The sequence below is a fragment of the Patella vulgata genome, chromosome 2 (genome assembly GCF_932274485.2).
Source record: "Patella vulgata chromosome 2, xgPatVulg1.2, whole genome shotgun sequence".
In the NCBI taxonomy this organism is placed as follows: domain Eukaryota; kingdom Metazoa; phylum Mollusca; class Gastropoda; family Patellidae; genus Patella; species Patella vulgata.
Window position 1 is genome coordinate 18,069,998 of NC_065880.2, and position 23,765 is coordinate 18,093,762.

At 37.7% G+C, this 23,765-nt stretch overlaps 1 protein-coding gene across 1 annotated transcript in view; it reads right to left on the minus strand.

Moving 5' to 3' along the window:
• Positions 1–23,765, minus strand: part of LOC126811809 (proto-oncogene tyrosine-protein kinase receptor Ret) — a 106,737-nt gene that overhangs the window by 70,951 nt on the left and 12,021 nt on the right. Inside the window, exons 2-3 of the mRNA XM_056099175.1 lie at positions 4,216–4,458; positions 541–816 (exon numbers count right to left, since the gene is read on the minus strand). Of these exons, the coding sequence (XP_055955150.1) occupies positions 541–816; positions 4,216–4,458 (519 nt within the window). The remainder of the gene's footprint in view (positions 1–540; positions 817–4,215; positions 4,459–23,765) is intronic.

The following is a 23,765-nucleotide window of genomic DNA, read 5'->3' on the forward strand; positions in this document are numbered from 1 at the left end:
AAGATATAAAAATATTGTTAAACCAACAAAGTGTTCCAGAGGCATTTGATCCTTGAAGTTGTATATGCAGCGTGAAAGTCCTACAGAGACGAAGGATAGTGTCACTGGTCGTTTTCTGGAGACCGCGGACAGGATATTGTCACAGTACCAACTTTCGGTGCCGTGACGACGGATAGTCACATCTGTCCCCGTAGTGTCACATCAATGTTTTTTTAGAGATCCGTGACCGGGATAATGTCACATTAGACTATCTAGTGTAAAATGATCTGACTGAGGTAGAATGTGGTGCAGATGTTCGTGGGATGAATATCTTGACAGCGTTTGATGGTGAGCATTTTCCTATCTAAGCAGAGATTATCAATTTGATTGAGTGAGATTATGTGTAGCACGATACATTGTGTCTAATTGGGCGAGTGGTGAAAATCATGCGCATTTTCTGCTTAGGTCGGTTGTAACAAATAGTAGGACAATTCTAAATGGATTATAATGCATACTTTTTGAAACAACCAAGTATAAATTATACCTAGTAGGATGCCTTACCTGTGCTTGGATTTATAGAAAACAGTAACTGTATTGGGTTGATGTCTTTTTGTTTTAAGGTATATAGTAATCTTTCTTTGCTGTTTTCCTCTAATTTGAACGAATACTCAGTCTCTGGCCAGCAAAGTTTGTTTACGGCGTCTTCTAGCGATTCTGCCGGGGCATTCTGTAATTGTTCCAAATCGAAAGATACGGACAGATTTAATGTAGCTAAAGCAGGTTCTACCATTAAAGATGCATCGTTACATACTGCTTTCATTTGAAACTGGGTGTTATCTGCAATGAATAATAACCAAGATCAAATTATGTGGACCTGGAAATCATATATAGAAATATAGGCGAATACATAAATCGTTTGTGTACCAGGGGTTAAGCATGAAACTTTATTCTTTATTATTAAAATAGATAATTATTTATCAAACCCACTTCGATGTGGACTTTTGCTTATGGATATGGAATATGTTTTATAAAGCTGTAGGGATTTCATGTTTACTAACCAAATGTAAAATTGGTAGTTTCCGGAAAACCACATCGTACCTTAAGAAACACAAACGAGTTTTCACGCGAAGACTTCGAATGATTGCAGTTGTCCTATATTTATTAATGGCGAATCGTCAATTTGAACGGTAAAATGGACACAGATCACTAAAGATTTCCCCATTGACTCCAATGTTAATTCTCGTATCTTAGACCGGCTCTAACTTTTTCCCAAATTTTCGTTGGGTAGAACGCTTTCTACCACAGATGGAGCAACATGTGGCAACCACTTGCCCAAAAGCACGTATGAGGTTCTTCATGAAAAACTTGAGATACACAAGCTGGAAGTAGAGACAAGTAAACATGCAATTTCAGGCCCTACATTTCAACCTAACCAACCTCTCAACTCTTGTATCCTTCCGCATCAAAATTATGAATATTCACCAAAACCTGGCAGAAAATGTATTTTCAAACCCTTTTCCTCTATTCTACACCAAAAAGTCAACAAAAATCGCCATGCAAAAGGGGGAAAAGGGAAAAGGGAGAGGAAGACTAAAAATAGCTTTGGCCCTTGTTTCGTGGGTGACGGCGTAGGAATATTTGGTGATCTGTGTCCAATTAACTCTGTAGGAACGGTTTTCTTTTCACTGTGGCAGTTTTGGAATCATCCAAGTGCACAATTTTTAAAGTCCAATTTAGATTTAGCTGAAATGTGTCACACATAAATCTAGGGTAGCTCAAGTATTGTTATTGGTTGTAATTTCGTCTTTTCTTTAATGAAGCTGGGTGCCATATTGAATAGACGCTTCAGTTTTAAAGACTGTTTAATCAGATACTTGAAGGTAACAGATTCCAGACGTTGGGACCAGCAGTCACGAGAGACATATTTACGCCCACTAATTATCACAAAGTATAACACTTCTGCATCCGATTGAAGATCTCTTGGCATTAAAGAAAATCTAAACTTAGAGATTGGTGTCAATTGACAGTAGAGAAGTATATAATAAGTCTTAAGCTGAATCTTGATCAAAGACATTTTATTTCCGTTTACAAAACAGTGCAACAACGTTCTACTTTTCTGCACCAATGAAAATTATGAAGATGAGCATAGGCCATATAATGTGCTATGAGGAAATTTTAGCGGAACAGCAATTTAATTCGCACTGTCGGGGGATCTTATGGAGCACGCCAACGTGAACAAGTGACATCAGTTTTTCGGCCCATCCGAACGACTAGATTCTGTTCTTTGCCATGTTCCAAGTCCTGCACCATTGGCAAGAGGAAACCACGCTGGAAAACCCCAAGGAACTTTCTCGTCCAACACCCCAGACCTGGTTAGTGAGCCAGGGCCTTACTCGCCGAGACAAATACAGACAGAAATCTAGACAAAAAGATTATGACCATGTTTAAAAACTTCTGGACCTATTTCAATAGTGTGGAAAATGAAAGTATCCATTTGATCAAATCGCATGTGTAGTTGACTTTCAAATAGACTCAAGGTTTCACTTTGATAAACATGAAATCTGTCCGTACTATGGACAGATCAGATCTAGACCATGTCTTCACCCAAAGGAATCAAATAAACGTAGCGTACATATATATTTCTTTTATATTGTATACGCCAACATGTCTTGGTGTGGAGCAGTGGGTTCATAAGCGAACGAACCCTATCGATTTTCAGCATTATGCGACTTTCAGTTCCAGAGTTGGGTAATTATTCAAACATAGTGTGGGGCATTAGGCTTGGGATCGGAGGATCCCCGTTGATTTTTAAATTTATTGTGAAGCATTATTGGGATCAGCATTCCGGGACTTATTACGTGTCCGGAAAAGCTAAAGCTTGTTAATATGATAGATATCATATTTCTTGAAGGTATACTGCCTTATCTAATTTGGTCAACAGCCTTCTTTCGAGACATGGCTACTGCGTGGGCGTAATTCAAAGCTCTGCTTAGCTATCTTTTAAAATTGTTGTTAAATGGGCATAGTTTACGTCCGCTTCCACCCCCAGGTGATATCTAATAGTTGTCCACAATTTACACAATCTTTTGTCAAAGAATACCGTTACAGTGTAGTCAGATCGGTAGAATGTTGCTCTTTGAATTAATAATAGCATTATATTATATCTTTAACTAAGTATTGGGTTCACTTACACACATTGTATAGAAGTCATGTCTCATATGCACTAAAGGGGGATCACGTGGCTAAGTGGGTAAGACGCTGGCTCGCTAGCCTGGAGGTCGGGTGTTCGATCCCTGCATTGGCCGAGAAAGTTCATTCCGATTTTCCGGCGTGGTTCCCCCTTGTCAGTGATGCAGGACGGAGGGCCTGTCAAGGACAGCTGTCTAGTCCTTCGGATGAGACGAAAAACGTAAAAGATCCCTTGGCAGTTGGAATTCAATATAAGAGTAGGCGATAGTGCCGCTGCCCGGGCAAAATTTCCCTCATAGCACACTGTATGGCGTATGCCCGTCTTCATTAGCCCAGTATGGGAGCAGAACAGTAGGAGGTTAAACCCCATTTCATTTCATTTCATTTCATATGCACTAAGAAAATGAGTGACGGGTTGACACATAAAAAGAGTTATAATTTGGTAAATATAACTGGTTCTGTAGGAATCCGAATATCATGTTTAACGCGTGATTGGAAATTTACTAAATGCATCATAAACTGTAACCATCCAATCAAATTCATTATTTGCAGAATTTTAAGTCATGACGTAAGCAAGTCTGCTGAAAAGCCAAACCAGCCATTTAAGATTTATATATCATTAGGTTCCGGACAGATACCATCTGGGTTCTTAGACCATATGATGTAGCAATATCTATCAGCAGCCTCGCCCCAGCGAGTCTGGGTGGAATGGGGCTGAGAGAAAGATATTAATTTTAAGTATGCTATTGCAATCTATTATGCACTCTAACCATATAAAAAGGAAGCCAAAGAAGACAATTAAACATACTAGACGATCACAAGGGCTGTTTCAAAATATGTAGTAAGAAAAGAGAGTATGGGTCATACGTAGGATGTGGCGACCAGTTTTAGTGCGTGTCCGCTTTCCACGTCTGACAGACGACCCATGGTGCTACAATAGCCGACATGTCTTATATCATGATTATTCGACACATTGAATTAAATATTTTTAAATATTGGACGACATGACTATTAACAGGACACTCATTAATACCGACATTATCTTACCTTTAAGTTGATAATTGTTAATACGAACTGTTTGTCTTATTTCACCAGAATCTGTGTCGACAGTTATTGCCTTCGATGGCGCCAAATTGTCGGCTGGTGCTATTGAGTATGAAATGGTGGACGTCTCACATGATTTATCAACGTGGTTAAAAGCCCGAATCTGGGTTATAGTGCTTCCTGCCATGGAATTGCCATTTATCAACACTCTGTAAGATTTCTTTGGAAAATACAGACTACAACTTCCTGAAATGACGGAAGAAAAAAATAACATTTTATCACATAGGACCCATTATAGCTTACGTTTAAATCATCTCATCAATAATTCCAAGACAAACGTTTCTGGTTATTTCTGGTTATCCAAGGTGTAACGCTGGATGACAAATGTATTAACAAAATGAAAGATAAGACTGTTTCAAGTAACGAAACTGTCTTCACTTCACACAAAAATATAGATGTAGAATGTTATTGATCTCTAAAATACAGATGTGACGCCATCCTTTGATGTTGGCGTACCATTATTTCTAATAATGTACGGGCAACTTGCCAATCGTACATTATCTATACTAGATGAAATATTGGACTCGCGTGACGTATTTCATTGAAAAGCGCGTGCGGGATAGTGTCTATATTTTAAGTCGTTTAATGGTCTCGAGCTAAAGACATTGCGTAATATATTGAAACAACACTCGGCTAATGCCTCGTGCAGTATCAATATATTACTTAATGTCTCGCTCTTGACCATTAAATAATACACAATAGTGAAACAATTGATATTATTTCTCAGTTCATTGTTTCTGTTGTACATTTGTATACTTAAACAGTGATTTGGCGGGGATGTGTTGTCTTGAGATTACCTAGTACAAAGTAATTTTGGTTTTTGAAATCCAAATCAAATTATCGTTCAAATTAAGCAATTACGAGTGTCCAACACGAAAGAGTGTATGCCTATTTCTCGCCACATTAGGAAGTTTGCATATCCAATCATTCCAGTTATATGAATACTATATGACTATATGACCTGAGAATTGTTCAAATTATATATTACTCCTACGCCACTCTGTTATCGTCTTTGGGGCTCTGTTTGAATTCAACTGTCGCAAGCAAGTAATATTGGCGACAATGTTAAATAAAATTGTATTTTGTCACGCGAAGTAAATAATTCACATCACTGCACTATTTATAATCTTTCATACATTTGATAAAGCCAGTAAAAGGAGGTTTAATGGAATTTATTGAGAATTATTGAGAATTATAATACTGTTATGTTATAAGCAACTTTTGTCTCGACATCTACATAATAATAAAATGCTCTGTTTTTTTATCCAGCCGTATTAACACATACGAGTGTACTGTGAACCGGGAACAGAGCATGACGTCATCTTGAATATCAAAAATATTTTAGTCACATTTCATTTGAATATGATTAGACGCGGGGTCGAGTCGATTTAGAAGGCGGCGGGTATATTATATGGTATATCTGTGGAATAATTAGAATTTGGACCAGCAACGAGAGAGAAATAGGGTTTAACGTCTACTCGAAGGTGGCGGCAATATACATGTAAATAAGTGGAATGGGGTTTAAAGCATCGTTAACACAATACTTCTGTCATTTTGAGACTATAACATATTATGTTAAATATCATTGCAATAGAGAATTTTGCCTGGAAAGCAGCCTTTCCGACTACTCTTCCTACTGCCAAGGCTTATCTTAGTTGCACGCCACAAATTTCCAATGACAAGAGAAAACCGCTCTTGAAAATTCCCGGAAATTCAACCAGGGGCGTTCTTGTCGAGAGGCCAGTACCTATCATTATAGAATTGTCAACACGTACGCGCTTCCAATCCCCCCCCCCCCACCAAAAAACCCCAGAAAATAACTATTAACATACATGGAAGTTGGATGTAGGAATAAAACTGCGTGAAATATGATGCTCAGACCCAAAAATGATTGGTAGCCCTACACTATTATAACTGACATTATTTAATGTAACGAGGCCATTTAACACTATCAGCATTAATATATACGTAAACCCATTTAGACATCTCGTGTGGATATTATATTTTTACTTCCTCCATGAACAGCACCTGACTAGCAGAGGCGTGCTGGGCGAGTGGGCAAGTTACCCTGCCCTCATCAATCCAAAAACAAAAGAAATCGGAAATGTTTGGCACAATATTCTGGAGCAAACGACGCAGACTAATATTTCTTTGATTTTTATTTCGGAACCAACATCCAATCCAAATCCAATGATGACTTCCAGATAAAACATCCATACTACTGTATTCAGAATCAGTTAAACAGTCTTTGTTTTATTTATTTCGCTAAATGAATTAAGGAAAATGAAAAAATATCGGAAATTGCAACACGGGCGACGGGAACGTTTTTAGCTGTGAGCCTACTCAAGGCCAAAAATCTTACCGTTACCACGAACCCTATTGACATTCATTCTGTCGTCATTAACTTTCTTGGCCAGGCTTAAAGTAAACTTTTTAACACAGAGACCACGGCCGGTGTCTACATCTTGATCATCTTCTCGTTCTTATGTCAGTTTACTCCTAATTGCTACTCCCCTCTCATTAGCGAACATAATGGAATGAAACATAGCAGGTATCCTTTGTAAGGAATACTCAATACCAGTCACTTTTGGTGCTTGTTTTATCTACTCGTAGGCCGCCAAGTTCTTTGTCAAGCTATGGTATGCCAGAACCAAATGTGTCCGGGGGCTGCTCACACCATAGAGTAAAAATACCTGCCCCTACCTACCTCAAAGTGCCCTAAAGTTGGTCTACCTACCCTTCCTCGGGGACCCCAGCACGACATTGCTGACTAGACGCACAGGGATAAATCTATCAGGAGAAGCGTTGGGTGTGAATGTGTGCGCATCTTCAATAGAAGGCTTGATCTCGCTTTAACTCCGAACATTTTTGAAAAAACTCACGGTCGTTGCTTCACAAACATGATTTGTGGATTGCTTGTGATCTTTTATAAGTCCTCTTCCTTCACAAAAGTGAAATGAATGGGGTTTAACGTCCTACTGTTCTGTACCAACTGCGATTGTGAAGACGGGCATACACCATCCAGCGTGCTATGAGGGAAAATTTGTCCACACAGCGGCTTTTCCAAATACTCATCATCAAATTCAAACGATCGGTTCTTTATGTGCATACCTACAAGTACAGAGGGGCCCAACTGCTTTTCGTCCTATCCGAACGACTAGACCCTTTAATATTGTCATCCCCACGGAAACCAGATAGGAAAATCGGCCAACACTTGGATCCAACCCTCATACACACAAAGCCACCGTGGCGTGTTCATCCTTAGTAAAACGAGTGTTGATCAAAAAAAAAACAAAAAACAAAAAACCACAAAATACATCGAATGCTTGTAAAAGATAAAAGTTGAAATCCATTACATTTTAAGAAAATCGTCGTATACCATTTGGATAGTTTAATATATATATATATATTAAATTTAGTATTTTTTTTTCCTTTTTATAAAGTCAAAATTGACAAAACTATTAAGAGATGGAATACGAAAACATACTTTATTGACCGGTTCTTACCAGACTTAAATGCTTAATTTCTCCCTTCCGACCGTGTTAATATTCTAATAATATTTAAATAAATCTTAAAATAGGTTTTTAACCTTTTGACTTCGACACTATATAAGGATATTTTAAATCATGTAATTCTTTATTTTTCTATTATCGGTTTTTTAGAGAATAAAATTGATATAAATGCTAAGTTTATAGCCAAATTACATAACTGATCTATTGACATTTATCTTCTCTTCTGTATTGTACTATTGTCAGATTGTCATGAACGTTTATGTCATCCCATTGTTCCTGTATTGGCTATTGTTAAAATATACCAGGAAGACTATGTAAATTAATGTCATTTTATGTACAGGTATTATATACTTTTAACCGTTTTTTTGTACGTTACCTAATATCATTTATAATCCATTGTCATGGAAATCTAGTATTGTAAGAATGTATATATGTATGTATTTCAATATTTTGTATACATTATTAATATCTGAAGACGCCTATAGGGGCAGACAGTTAGCTTATATAATTTATTCAAGAAACTAACCACTGTAAATACCAATATTCAACGATCAATGTGACCAACAACTCAGATTAAAGCAAATCCACCCGTGAAAATATCAGATTTGACCCAATAATACCCAATACAAAAATCCAAAGAGTAAAATATTATTAAAAGATGCCTTTCCATTAACCATTGCCAATTACTTCTCGATAAATTTCAATAGTGGTGACCGATTTCATAATTAAAAACAAACATTCCAGTGATAGGATTATATTCTTCAAAGGAAAGGCAGCTTTCGAAATCGTTATGAATGGGGCAATATTTGTTTAGTTAGTTATTTCGTTCGATTTATGGAAAACGTAAGCTCCTTTTGGGATTTTTAGGGTATTAAAAGAAAAAGCTTTCAGCAGAGACATGATCCTCCTTTTTATAACCTGTGTGAAAATCCGGAAGCTTTGTTTTTATGATGAAAAAAGTGAAATAATTGAGGATCATGGACTCTTCCATAAACGACACCGGTCCTATGATGATATATTCATTAAAATATTTCGGAAATACGGTGCATTGTTACGTACATCCATCTTTATTTCAATAATTCACTTCAGCACAAAGATTTTATCGGCGAGATAAAACCACACTAAAGTGCACGCGTCTGATCACTCGACAACACGCTTCCAGGGGCGGGTTGATCCAAACACAATTATTTTAAGGGTCCATTAAATTGTAACGGATCGTGGAAAGTCAATTTCGGACTGTTTGGTCATTGGCTGCATTTTAAAATTGTAAATTCAATGTACATGTATAACAGCTTCATGGAAGTTAGTATTAACAAGAAACTGAAGAAAGTGCAACCCGTTCACAAAACATGATTTAAGACAAAAAGATAACTTTAGAATTTACTACAGAAACCACTATGAAAAAAATCTATAGAATACTATAGTATTTCTCTATAGAAAATGTAGCATAAATCCGTAAAAATTATAAGATTTGCACCACAGAAACTGTAGAATATTAGGGCCGTTATTTCCTATAGACCCCCACAATTCTGTAGAATACTATAGCATTTCATCCTATAGAAACCCGCTAGAATGTTCTATTGAATTCTTCTATAGTAAACTACACTGGAATTCTATAGCAATTTTTGTTAGCGGTATACATCAACTGACAGCCGACTAATGCCATCGTTAAACAGATAACGGAGCCCAACACCTTCGTTAAAAATAACGGCGAGTTAACGACATGATAAAGTTAACTGGGCTTCCCGCAACAGACATTCTCTCCGTTAAAGATAGCGATCCGTTAACTCAATGTTAACGAGTCGTTATAAGTTAACGGAGCTTTGAACAACCGGGCCCAGATCAATAAACTGTGTATTAACCAGTAGGCCTACACCGGAAGAAAATGGCAAAGTCGAAACATATGCTTTTTTGAGTATGTCCCCGTGCAAACAGCTTAGGTTTTGCACATTATGTTTGGATACAGATTCTGAAAAATAACAGGATCAGTTTGATTAAAATATGGCTCATTGTTTTAATTAGATTGTAACAGCACATTAGTTAATTTCATCAGTTTCCATACAGGCCAGCTTTTCGTATTGTATTACTCAAAATACCGAATCAATATAGTTCCAATATGTTATCACCATATCCATCTTATTGTCTTATGTCTCTACTGAAAAAAAACAACCACCAGATTTATTCGCGTTCCGGGACAGTTTTATTGCTACATGCTGTACTGGTGTATGTTTTAGAAGACAATGTCTTCATTATTAACATTATGTCCAACTATGGCTTAGGGACAATCATTGTTGTTAGAAATTTCTTATCCCAGATATAAGAATTGCGTGTGTTATATATGTAATTTCTGTACATGCTACTGGCTGTAGAAGATTAATTTGTTGGTATGGTAGTGTATTAAACAAATGTAAAGGGCAGCGCAATTATATACATATAATCGAAGTCTCTACGGGCTATTATATATATTTAAAGCTATAAATACACAAATCGTCTTCACAGAGCACTTAAACATTCGCCCACCTTTCCAAGCGACACATTTTCATTCTTTATTAAAATCATATTACAGAGAGAGAGAGAGAGAGAGAGAGAGAGAGAGAGAGAGAGAGAGATTATTTAACGTCCACTCGACACAAACTAGGTCATTTCGGGACTAACATATGGTTCAATTTTATTTCAATAATTCGCTTGCGCCTATGAGTCTTTTGCAGTCGGAGGACCGCAGAAAACCCACGAGTTGGACAGGCAACCCTACTCCTTGTCACAAACAAGTGTCGTTCGTGATGGAGGGGGAGGTTAACGTCGTAGACAAATAATGTTCCTTATAAACTTGCCAGAATAGTCAGTCTGTTGAGAGATAAGTACAGCATAAGGTAAGCATGGGGCTTTGGGGCTATTGTCTCTAATGGGATCTTTCGTGACCACTCTACCACCTAACACCCACCTAATGTGTGCTTCTAACAACAAGTGATGTACCGTTTGTTCGTGTGGCGCAACGCCACGAATGGCACTGCTGACAAAAGGTGTTCTGTCAGTGAATACGCGCGCTGTTTATATAAGACAACCATACTAGGGTCACTTTAATATACTATCCACCGCAAAATGCAGCAACAATACATACACCTGGATTGGTCAATACGTTCCTATAATAAACAAACATTGAAATCGAATGTGGTTTAACGTCCTACTTGTCTGCATCAACCGGGAAAACGAAGACAGGTATACTTAATGTGCGATGGGTGTATGTTTTCGTCGATTCTTCATCGAATTTCATCTGTCAGGGGCTCATTTACGTGCAAGGGTCCTCGGTGTTTTGATCTACCCGAACGTCTGTGCGTTTATTTCACCGACAAGGAAAATCTAGCCTGGAGAATTCGGGACCCCCTGATGTGTCCTTGTTCACTGCATGGATCGGGTGGAATCATTCAGTAATGACCAACGTCTCTTGACATAAAATAATGGTTCATTTACTTATGAACCAGACAAATTAACACTTCGAGGGTTTTGTATTATTTAGAAGAATTAAGTAATCTGACACCAGTGTTCTTTTTGACCATATAAATTGAGTACAAGTACAAATAAATCAGTAGAAAATGTGAAATAAATTGAAACTGAATGAGTTTAATGTTTATTCTGATGATGGCGTTAATAATTATCACCATATTCCTTTATCAGTTATCGTTAATTCATTTCCTATTATTGTCCATGTGGAACAAAAAATCGATTTGCCGTGACTTGAGCTAACAATTACGCCGAACCTTTCTAATTCACGTATTCCCATACTTCTATTTATGACCATGAAGACAAGATTCAACTGACGTGAAGGACACCCCCTCACCCCACCTTTCCCCAACCGAGGTACTTACTTTTCAGGACTTACGTATCCTTAAATGAAATGGTATATATCCACCGTCCATTATCAAATTACTGCAAATCAAAGACAATCAACATTGTCTAGACAGTGACAATACTAAAAGTACTCCACCCCACCCCAGCAAACATAGGTCCACCACGCACACGGAAGCTTTAAATCCATGGTCAGTCGCGATAACTCCACACAAAGAAAACAACATTTCAAGATATTATGAATAACCGAGCCTAATACATGTACATACGCATCATACCATAAGATACGCATATTCTGGAAAGTAGGCGTTTATGTCAATATGATGGAGGTCATAAATTTACCGAACGTTTAACTCCTTATAGGCCGATTTATTCCGTTATTAGTATCCCATTCTAGGCAGTAATAATATTGGAACGGGTGGTTTGGAATAATAAACTGTAACACAAACCACAACGAATGACAGGGTAGACGACACAATTCAAATCAATGTGACCGCCACAATCGAACACGATTACTGTTCCTTTGTATCCTAGTAACATCAGAAAATGAAGAATTAAATTAAACACCATAGCTGTAAGGTATGGAACTTAATATTAGTCTGTCTGAAGTATCATTTAGTGCTAGGTTCCCATTATCATGTTTCGCGTTACGATTGAAATCGTGGTTGTAATCATGGAGTAATCGTGGTGATCCTATCAGGTCTTAGCATATCTTGAGGACAATCGTAGCAATCGTGTTGATAGCAGAAACGTTTGGACGGTTCAAAAACTTTTTACGATCAACACGATTATTTGTCAATCGTGATCATCGCTTCAGATCGTATTGGATTGTAACAAAGCGCGACAGATCGCATTTAATCGTGCTCCCAAATCATGGTGATCGAGACCAGCCTTGGACAATACAAACACCACGCTCTGTTAAGATGCTTGCGATCAATGTAGAAGTTCAGGAAACAATGAAGTCCATGGTCAGTCGGACTGTATATACCCGTCGGGGTCCAATCGTTGCTCAAATCGTGATCACTCCCGATCCCAATCGTGAAAGACTTCGCGACCGCTATCGTATTCTAACGCAAAAGAGCGCATCGGTTCCTGAGGATCGTATAGAAATGTATCCGAACGTATCTGCACCTACCAGATCGGGGACTCAATAGGGACAATCATATCGGAACATATCTGATCGTATCTGAGCGGGGCACCACATCGTGAAAGATCGATTTCGCCTGAAACTGAACAATCGTGACTTTATCGCATCCAAATGCACCAAATCGTACCATGACGTGAAATTTCAGAGAAGTAAATAAAAATTCCACGACCAAGAATGGCCAATAGTCGTGTTCGTAACGTAGAAGTGTATTGAAAGATATACTGCCGCGTTAGACCTCGTACAGTATGATATTTCCTGTATTACGACATTCTTTCTGAGCTAATCGTGATATATATTCCAGCTCTTTTAAAATGTGACGCCTATAACTGTAAATGTTCCAAAAGATTATCGTTAACTATATATCCTAAGTTAATTATTCTCAGTTTAGATGACACATAAATGAATAAACCACATTTACAGTCATTTCGGGACAATCGTAATTTTTAAATTCTACATGTATTTCAATAATTTGCATGCGCGTATTGGTCTTTAGCAGTGGGGAGAAACCTTGTCGCGTTCAACTGTGAGATAAAAACCATCACAGGAGTAAATTATGTAGACCAGTATGATTTAATTCATTGTCGCTTAACCACATCTAACCACCAGCATGTCATATTGTATATAAGTTTTATATTTCGTAATCTATAAACTTTTTATACGCCCACATTTTCATGTGGACGTATATTGTCGCCGCCCCTGTCCGCCCGTCCGTCCGGCCGGACGTCCGCCCACAATTTGTTTTTGGAAGCTCTACAGGTCACAATTTTTATCTGATTTTGTCGAAATATAAAATATAGGTCTATCCCCCAAAGATCTCGGTTCCTATTGGCAACAAAGTCTATAGATTTTTATACGCTCACATTTTAATGTGGACGTATATTGTCGTCGCCCCTGTCCGTCCGTCTGTCTGTCCGTCCACAATTTGTTTGTGGACGCTCTACAGGTCATAATTTTTATCCGATTTTGACGAAACTTGAAATATAGGTATATCGCCATAAAGATCTCGATTCCTTTCGATATTGGCATATATCGGACGATAACTTCATGGATTATAGTCCCTGATTGTACGAAAAATCACGTTTTTAGCTTGTGGACACACGGGAGGTCACAATTTTCATCTGATTGTGATGAAACTTGAAATGCATGTTTATAACCCAAAGTCCTTGGTTCCTTTCGATATTTGCGCATATCGGATCATAACTTCCTGAATTATAGACCCTGATTGTACGAAAAATCGCGTTTTTAGCTCGTGGTTCCCTTAGAGGTCACAATTATTATCCGACTTAAAAAAAACCGTTTGAATATATCACCGTTACACTGTAATGATGCTTAAGTTTGAATTTCGTGAAAATTGGACTAAAACTGCTGGACAAAATGACCGCCCCTCGTACGCTGATAGTGTAAAAATATGATATATCAAGGTTGTGGATCCTCTAGAAGTTATAATTTTGATCCGATCTTGATGAAACTTGAAATACATGTTTATAACCAAACGATCGTGGTTCCTGTCGATATTCGCGCATATCGGATCGTAACTTTTTGAATTATCCCTTGATTTTAGGAAGAATCGCTATTTTTAGCTTGTTCTCTATCCATCTCTGGCAAAATGTGGGCGTATCCTGTCTGGCAGCCGCAGGTTTTATCTCGTGGTTAAAAGAGATAACGCAATAAGAAATATAATGCTAAAGATGAAAATTACATGTCATTTGTCTAATTTGATTCTACTAAACAATCTCTGTAAAATAAGCTACTCTTTTGATCATCAAATATGCTTAACAGTCGTACGTGAGATGAATTGTGTATCATATTTTCATTTCTGGGAAGATCATACCGACTAGGATGTACTATATTTAGTCTTCTAACTACATGTTTAAAACCGCGTTTGAATGACAAAAGGGATGGTATTAATAAAGGGCCATTGTTCAATTGTCTTTCTCTCTACATTATTAAGAGACATTTTGCCGATTGGTTGGTTGTCGATGTCTCCCGGAGCTGCATTTTGCTCTCGAGAATTTCCCAACCGTAGCTTCCTTTTAAGATTTCGCTGCATCATAATAATATGTCGTAATAGAATAACCAGCCCCGCAACAAATTTAAGTGTTTCTGAATTCAGATACAAATTAATAAAACCAAATTCCTCCTCAATCATGATATTCTCAATGTATAACATTATTGCAAATGACAAATGAGGTTGGCCCTAAATCGATGTACCAGTGATTGTAATGTCTGCGTAAAATTCCAGCGCGGTCAATACAATTATATGACCACCTCAACATGAAACATGGTGTAAAATATAATTAAGCATGGTGGTAAAGTTCATGGAAAACATGCACTGTCGATAAAAACATTCTTTAAATATTCGAGACTGATTACGATCCCTATGGGGCTGGATACTGAAACGAAATGACGTTTAACGTCCTACTGTTCTGCTCCGACTGGGCTAATGAAGACGGGTATACGCCACTTAGTGTGCTATGAGGTGAATTTTCCCCAGACAGCGGCGCTACGGCCGACTCTTATTTCGAATTACAACTACCAAGGGTTCTTTTACGTGTAAGCCAATATGTATACGTGACCTCGGTTTTCCGTCCCATGCAAACGACTATACGTTTTCTTTTGCCAGACCCTTCGTTCTACAATACGCCGGAAATCGAACACGCGACCTCCAGTTAAGCGAGCCAAAGTCTTACTCACTGAGCCACCGCGACTACCCTATGGGCCCAGAGCACTGGCTTTTGATATTTTAGACCATATAAACCAAAACGGGATTAGTTGCACGAGACCAATTCTCTAATTTCTCCGAAACAGTTTTCTTACTATTATGATTGCGCAGACACTTTAAAACAAGCAGATGTTTCATAGATGACCCTGGAAAATTACATGTCGGAACTCTGTTTCCTTGACATCAATAATAATTAATATTGTATTTAAGTGGTATAATGCTATACGGTTATACAGTTCCGTCTAAATCACCTACTAATATTGCGGGAGTGAATACAAGGCTGTCGTTGTTCGTTTTCTATTATAAATATATGACGTATGAATGGCTTCTATTCAAGCCATATTAATCATATTGTTCCGTTCATGGTATTTATGTCCCAACAATTAAATGATGTCCTAGCTTAGTTGTTCTCAATTAAGGCAGTCCATTAGTGTTTAGAATAAATGTCAAAAAATGATCTTGCATAAAAAGGTGTATTCCCGCGAATTAATCCGTGTTGATTTTATATAATCAATTAGCTGCCTTAAAGATTATTTCTAATCCGCCAACTATGTTCAACTAGAGCAGTGGTTCTGAACCTTTTTTAGCCTTGGAACACATGAAAAATTGGCGGCACACCTGGCTAAATACATATAAAAATATTTGAATTTTGCAAAATAAAAACATGGCAAGCCATGGACGGTATACAACCGTAGACACATACTAGTCACTCATCGACACATAGAATGACTCAAACTAATTAAAGAAAAACACAGCTATGAACTTACTTTATTGCAGTGTTTTGAATTTCATCAGTCAAATAGCTGGCCTCCTTAGTGAGAAACTTTCAGTGATTCTCAACCAGTGTGCCGCGAGATCTTCCTAAGTGTGCCGTTCAAAATCTCGCGGCACACGTGTTGAGAATCACTGAACTAGAGCTATGTTTAATGAGAGTTGGGGGGCGGGGGGGGGGACGATGAATACTGATCAAATCGTTCCCTTTAAGTCAATGTGAACTGTATTAAGAGTTCCAAATTCATTTACTCCCAATCAATGTTTAAGCTTGAAGCTGTTTTAGTTGCATGGACTAATTGCTGTTCATATAATTCCAAGATGGTAAACGTACAGCTTCAATTTAATTCTCCACCTGCAAATGGGACCACTATGCGACAAAAGGTTCTAGAAGCAACAATTTAAAAAGGGGCACTCCGAAATATTAATAAACTTGTTTGAAAAGCCCGAACAAACATTTTCGAAATTTTATATTTGAGAAAGGAGCAATATATTAATGAAATCCAGATACATGAGATTCTCCGGTACACTGGAGACCTGGAACTACCAATAAAACAACACAAGTATGCATAGGCGTAGGAGCTGGGGGGCACCAAATGCTGGGAAAATTTGGGCACACAGTTGTATAAAAAATATTGTGTTCTTGAATGTGTCCAATTTAACAGCGAATTTATTATTATTATGTAACATACTAAGAACCTAACTACATTTTTTGGGCACCAACCACCACCGCCCCCCCAGTCAAAAATTTCCCCGTACGCCTATGCATGTGACTATGCAACATCCTACTTTTCTTCACCTACTGGGACAATGAAGACGGGCATACGCCATGCTGTGTACTATGGGATACGTTTTGCCTGGACAGTGACGTTACGGTCTACTATTATTTCGAATTCCACCTGCCAAGGATCCCTTTACGTGCACGCGAATGACTAGCCGCTGTTCTTTACTAGGCCTTCCGTCCTACACCACTGGGAAGGGGAAACCACGCTGGAAAATCCCAAGACGGAATACAGAGATGGAGTTCATCTTTTGGGTTGATTATTTGTTAAAAAACGTATATTTCACGTTTTCACGTTTAGTTAATTGGTTAAATCAGAGAGTATGTTAGGCTAACCACTTGTAATAACCCCTTTTAGTGGAATTTAGTAATTGAACACAAATTAAAAAAACCCTGTATATTATGGAAGAACATGCAGATAAACCATATATCCTTTTTAAGGATGTAATGTATAATAACAAACTATAGCCCTATTGAAATCCATCAATAGCTAACGTCTGCGGATACATTATTAACATTCAGTGATACCATTGTGTTAGACACTAATCCCAAACCTGCAAATGTCAACATTATATTGTAACACAAAGTAATGCTTCTTGGATATTAAAGTCCAGAACAAAATTCATTAATCAACATACCATTTTACATTGTCAGTGCCCGTATGTAAACAACAATCATTCTGGTCTCAATCTGATGATAGCTACAGATAAAAGATAAAAGCTGTGGATAGCTATTAGTCCGGGAGCTAGGTGGGTTTTGTTCAACATGGGAAGGTTTGGGATGCTATACTAGTGATGTATGGTTGGGATAGGAGACCCCAGAAACTGAATTCTTAAGTTGCGCCAGTGGTGGGTGTGGCAGGGTTCGCCACCCATAGTACCCCCCCCCCCCAAATTGATTTATTCAACAGTGGTATTTGATAGAGGAGTCTGCCCTGAACTTGGAAGTATAACTTAAACATACATTATATAAGAGCTAAATCTGCTAAGTGCAGGTCTTTCTTTAGGACCGAAATGTTATCTAAATTATTTATTAGACATTAATTAACTTATCCAGACCATAATCACATCTCGGTGGCATCGCTAGCCTGGGATATTTACTGGATTAGAACCCGGTCTGTTGCTTCTGATTAAATCAAAAAATGGATCATCGAGACTATGTTTTTTATCGTACCGAATTTAGTAATGATGATTGAGACTAGGCCCAAAATTCAATCCCTAAATACTCGATTCAGGGTGGATCAATTTGACTGAAATTTTCAGCAAATTCCATTTTACATTTAATTTTCTGTAATTGCAGTCAGTTGAAGTCTCTCTCCCATATTCTCTCAACACAACATAATTATAATAATTTAAGATTTTTTTTGTGAAGCTTTTCGTTACATGGTATCTCCGAGTGGTATCTCCACATTACCGTCAACACATCTTAAACATAACAATTTAACCCGTTTTTTTATAAAAGTTTCTCGTGTTTATGTTCTGTTTAAAGATATGGTGTAACAATGCGATGAAAGCACTAATCGCAATAATGTCGAACAAAACCTAGGGATTGACAGTGCAGTATCATTACCACGGATCTGTTTTCACTTGCACAACATGACAAATAAAATGAAGTTAAACATAGTGAGGGTGTGGTATTCCACGCCCAAAATGCCATGCCCCCCAACTGGGCTAGATTAGCTCAAAAGTGTACCTCATGAAAATCGTACAGTGGTGTAACGTACATCTTCAGGTATTACACAAACACTTCTAGTGGTAGGGTACCCCTGACAAAGCTATGTAATTGCCATACATTTGTTGTGGGGGAGTATCCCTGACAAGAGTTATCTACTTTCCAGACCACAGCTAGGCTAGATTAGCTGAAATCTGTACGACCTAAAACAGCTTTGGGGTTGTTCAGTACCACCACCGGAATCATGAATAACCAATGCCAGACAGTTTGTGCGGTGGGTTACCCCTAACAGACACGCCCCAAAATCGTATCGACTAAATATTCCAAAAGGTTTTAATTTGTTAGTAAGTAACTCAGCCACTGTGTATATTTGTACATATTTTAATTATTATTTAATTTTGGTTAATTTAAAGTAGAAACTGACCAATGTTCCCATTAATATCTCAACTGAGGTGATACTTAATGTATATAATGATATATATTACATAATTTTTGTTAACACGCGTTCTTGCTATGTTAGGATTATCTTCCCTATTTAAACTCGTTTCTGAAAAGTTACAACTGAGTTATCGTCGCAGTACCAATGACTTTTATCTGTATGTATTACATACAATGGATCATTTAGAAAATGCAAATGGCCCTGATAAAATTTTACAGCTACATATTATTTCCTGGTTTGAGCTGATGATTTAATAAACTAATAAATGTAAAAGAGACGTTCACCACGTAAGCCCATTTACAACAGTAGGACGTTAAACCCCATTTCATTTCATTTCCATTTACAACACAATTTGTGTTGGAACTTTGAACTAAATATATTGTCATTCCGCTTGTTAACGTTTGATTTATAGCAGCAGCGACATGATTTGTTTTCGCTAGATGATTTTTTCTTTAAATTGTGAAATCTTCAGCAACATTCGAAGATAATCCACATATTTCAATAGCATGTTTCGGTACATTTGTTCGTTTCGGAAAATTTTATATATCAATTTAAATACAGTGTTATGATATTTGATATGTGATATCTAAGCAATGATACGATAATGATATAAATTGATTAATATAAGGAATGTAATTATTAATAAGAAAATTATCAATGGACATCACACAATTTCATCACGTCCTTCCATAGACCACAAAACGGAGACCGGAAACAGAACTTCCTGTAAGCAGGATGGTATTGTTATTTTATCCTAAATTGAAACGCGTCACGGAAATTAAAGAATAATTTGTTGTTATTACATGGTAGACCTTTATAAATGTGCAGCCAGAGGTATGTGGCCCTTAGAAAATAAATCTCCACAAAAGTGTAAGTGCTCTTTTCTATCTATCCAACCAAATAACAAGTACCTAAGCCAAAAATAACAAAAACATTTACTGAAAATCTTTGACGATTTGTCTCTGAAGACTTTAATAGTAGACCGGTCATAGTTCAGAAACAATGTTCCACCTTCCCGGCGTTCAGTGTACATTCACTAAACTAAAAACAAAGACCTGACATGTTTTGCGGTTGATATGCTATCGTCGTTCAAGAAAACACTTAGACTGGCCTTTAGAGTACATGTACGCCATTAAATTAATGACAAATATGATCTTTAGAGTACATGTACGCCATTAAAATAATGACATATATGAATTTGGCTCCAGATACATAATGATACATTATAGGCCCCCTAATGCGTGCCACAATTATAAGCGTTGCAAATGGGCACTGTTTCCGGACTTGAGCATTTATCGCCCATAACAACAGACAGATGTGCTGTGTCTGTTCGGAACAAGAGGCCATTATAGCAGTTTGACAGAATGCATCCTACACACTACCATGTTATGTTGTATAAAGTAATTAATTATATTGTTATGTTTTTATAAAGTAACTGATTAAAGCACACGCAATGTTCCGGTACAGGTGGGGAAAGATAACTCGCACAACATTTTTCTCTATTTTCTACGTTGTATTAAATCTGCAAAAATAAAATCCACTCTGAACACAAAAACGGAAATACAGCACCGCCGAATCTATAAGGTGCCAACAAAAAACACACGAATGCCACGATGACATCGCTCTCACAAATAGAATGAGCATATCCTATCTGGTTGTGGTGTGTGGTTGTGGTGTGTGGGTGGTGGGTGTGTGTGTGGGGGGGGGGGGGGGTCCCCCGATAAGAAAGAGTGTGAACCGGGCTGGAAAATCATAGCCCGGTGACTTACTATTAAAGTAATTATTTGTTATCTTTGATAATAATAACAACAGGTTTACTATCTAATTTCATACAGATGTCTGATTTGTTATGCAATATTATCTCGAGAAAATACTATTATAACCCATTTCTGAAAAGGGTAGCATTTAGTAACACATAGCACACTAATTATATGGAATACAAGTTATTTGAAAGCTTATTTCTGGCGACGTTTCTTAAGTTTATTACTACTCAACCCTTATGGCTTCACAACCCCTTTGATGGTTTCTAATTGATTCTTGAGCTCTCGTTGTATATTAATGTTTTCGTTGTTCCATATCGTGTGTATATTTATATATTCACTGTACTGTGGTTGCAGGTGTGTGGGTGTGTGTGTGTGTGGGGGGGGGGCTAGAGTGTCGCGCTTCGAGCTCTAGCTGGCCGGTCACCTGTCTTGCGGTCGTGGTTTCTAACCCGGGTGTGAGTGTATGTGAATTGGAGGCAGGGGCGCCTTTTCAACATCGTGGGTTTACTCCCCCTCCCAAGACACACAGGAAAGACATCTACGCGTGGAAGCGGACGTTAAACACCAAGAACAACAACTGTGATTGTCGGCGATATCACTTCGGTGTAAGCGGAAGTTAAATAAAGCTATTTCACACACACACACACGTGGTTGTCATGCTTTGCTTGATAAAGCCGAGAAAACAACTTGTAATCCATAAATTGCGGCATGTATTAACCCTATACTTCATAATGTCATCATTAAAGATTATTCCAGCACGATTTACCTCCAGGTCACATGGGTATCAGAAAATCTGATACCACTTCCCTATTATTGGTAGTCCAGACACCCGATTAAAGGACTATATCGGCGTATACAGATTTTACATTTCAAATCTTTCCTATGGTTCATCCCTCCCTAAACGCTATTTGCAGATTCTGGAAGTGATGCAAGAATAGAAAATCAGTTGCTGTTGGTGTTCTGAAATTCAGATCCAAACCAGTGCTTCCGTTATTTATAAGAAGTTACCGGCCTGTTTTCTCATTCTAGAATACATGCAGCCATTTGAGGAGTTAACATTACTTACACATTTTTCTTTTTCTTTTATATGTATTCATTTTGAATCGACGATATTGCTGTTTATACTTATGCTGAAATGTACTCAATAATTTGGTTAGTGATTCGGTCAAGCGACCATTGCTCGGTGATTATTTCAACTATTGCTCAAATTATCTAATTGTCAAGACGGGTGCCGTGAACGGTACAGTGTATCATACTTTTGTGGTGACTAGGGCTATAAGATTACAATCTACGCATATTACACCAGTTAACTGAGGGCTAGTAAACGTATGTAGTATTTTAGTACATGAATTATCTTTCTGTCTGATATAGACAACAAAGATATGTATAATAGATAACATTATTGCATATTCATCATTAATGTTTTGCAAAGTCATCGCATCTATAACTGTGATAACAGTAAATAAAGGGAGGTTTCGTCCAGGTAAACAAAACAGCGGAGAAATGTTCTGCTCTGGACACCAAGGTTCTGGGAGGGAGGGGGGAGGGGGGTGGTCTGAAAAAGATAGTTCGTGAAAAATATTGATTTAAATTTGAGGATTACCAAATGTTATGTTTGAACGTTATTGGGTTATATTAAATTTAAATATCAGAATGTAAACACGGATATTTTTAATTGGTCAATAGATCAAAGATAAAAGCTGTGGATAGCTATTAGTCCGGGAGCTAGGTGGGTTTTGTTCAACATGGGAAGGTTTGGGATGCTATACTAGTGATGTATGGTTGGGATAGGAGACCCCAGAAACTGAATTCTTAAGTTGCGCCAGTGGTGGGTGTGGCAGGGTTCGCCACCCATAGTACCCCCCCCCCCCCAAATTGATTTATTCAACAGTGGTATTTGATAGAGGAGTCTGCCCTGAACTTGGAAGTATAACTTAAACATACATTATATAAGAGCTAAATCTGCTAAGTGCAGGTCTTTCTTTAGGACCGAAATGTTATCTAAATTATTTATTAGACATTAATTAACTTATCCAGACCATAATCACATCTCGGTGGCATCGCTAGCCTGGGATATTTACTGGATTAGAACCCGGTCTGTTGCTTCTGATTAAATCAAAAAATGGATCATCGAGACTATGTTTTTTATCGTACCGAATTTAGTAATGATGATTGAGACTAGGCCCAAAATTCAATCCCTAAATACTCGATTCAGGGTGGATCAATTTGACTGAAATTTTCAGCAAATTCCATTTTACATTTAATTTTCTGTAATTGCAGTCAGTTGAAGTCTCTCTCCCATATTCTCTCAACACAACATAATTATAATAATTTAAGATTTTTTTTGTGAAGCTTTTCGTTACATGGTATCTCCGAGTGGTATCTCCACATTACCGTCAACACATCTTAAACATAACAATTTAACCCGTTTTTTTATAAAAGTTTCTCGTGTTTATGTTCTGTTTAAAGATATGGTGTAACAATGCGATGAAAGCACTAATCGCAATAATGTCGAACAAAACCTAGGGATTGACAGTGCAGTATCATTACCACGGATCTGTTTTCACTTGCACAACATGACAAATAAAATGAAGTTAAACATAGTGAGGGTGTGGTATTCCACGCCCAAAATGCCATGCCCCCCAACTGGGCTAGATTAGCTCAAAAGTGTACCTCATGAAAATCGTACAGTGGTGTAACGTACATCTTCAGGTATTACACAAACACTTCTAGTGGTAGGGTACCCCTGACAAAGCTATGTAATTGCCATACATTTGTTGTGGGGGAGTATCCCTGACAAGAGTTATCTACTTTCCAGACCACAGCTAGGCTAGATTAGCTGAA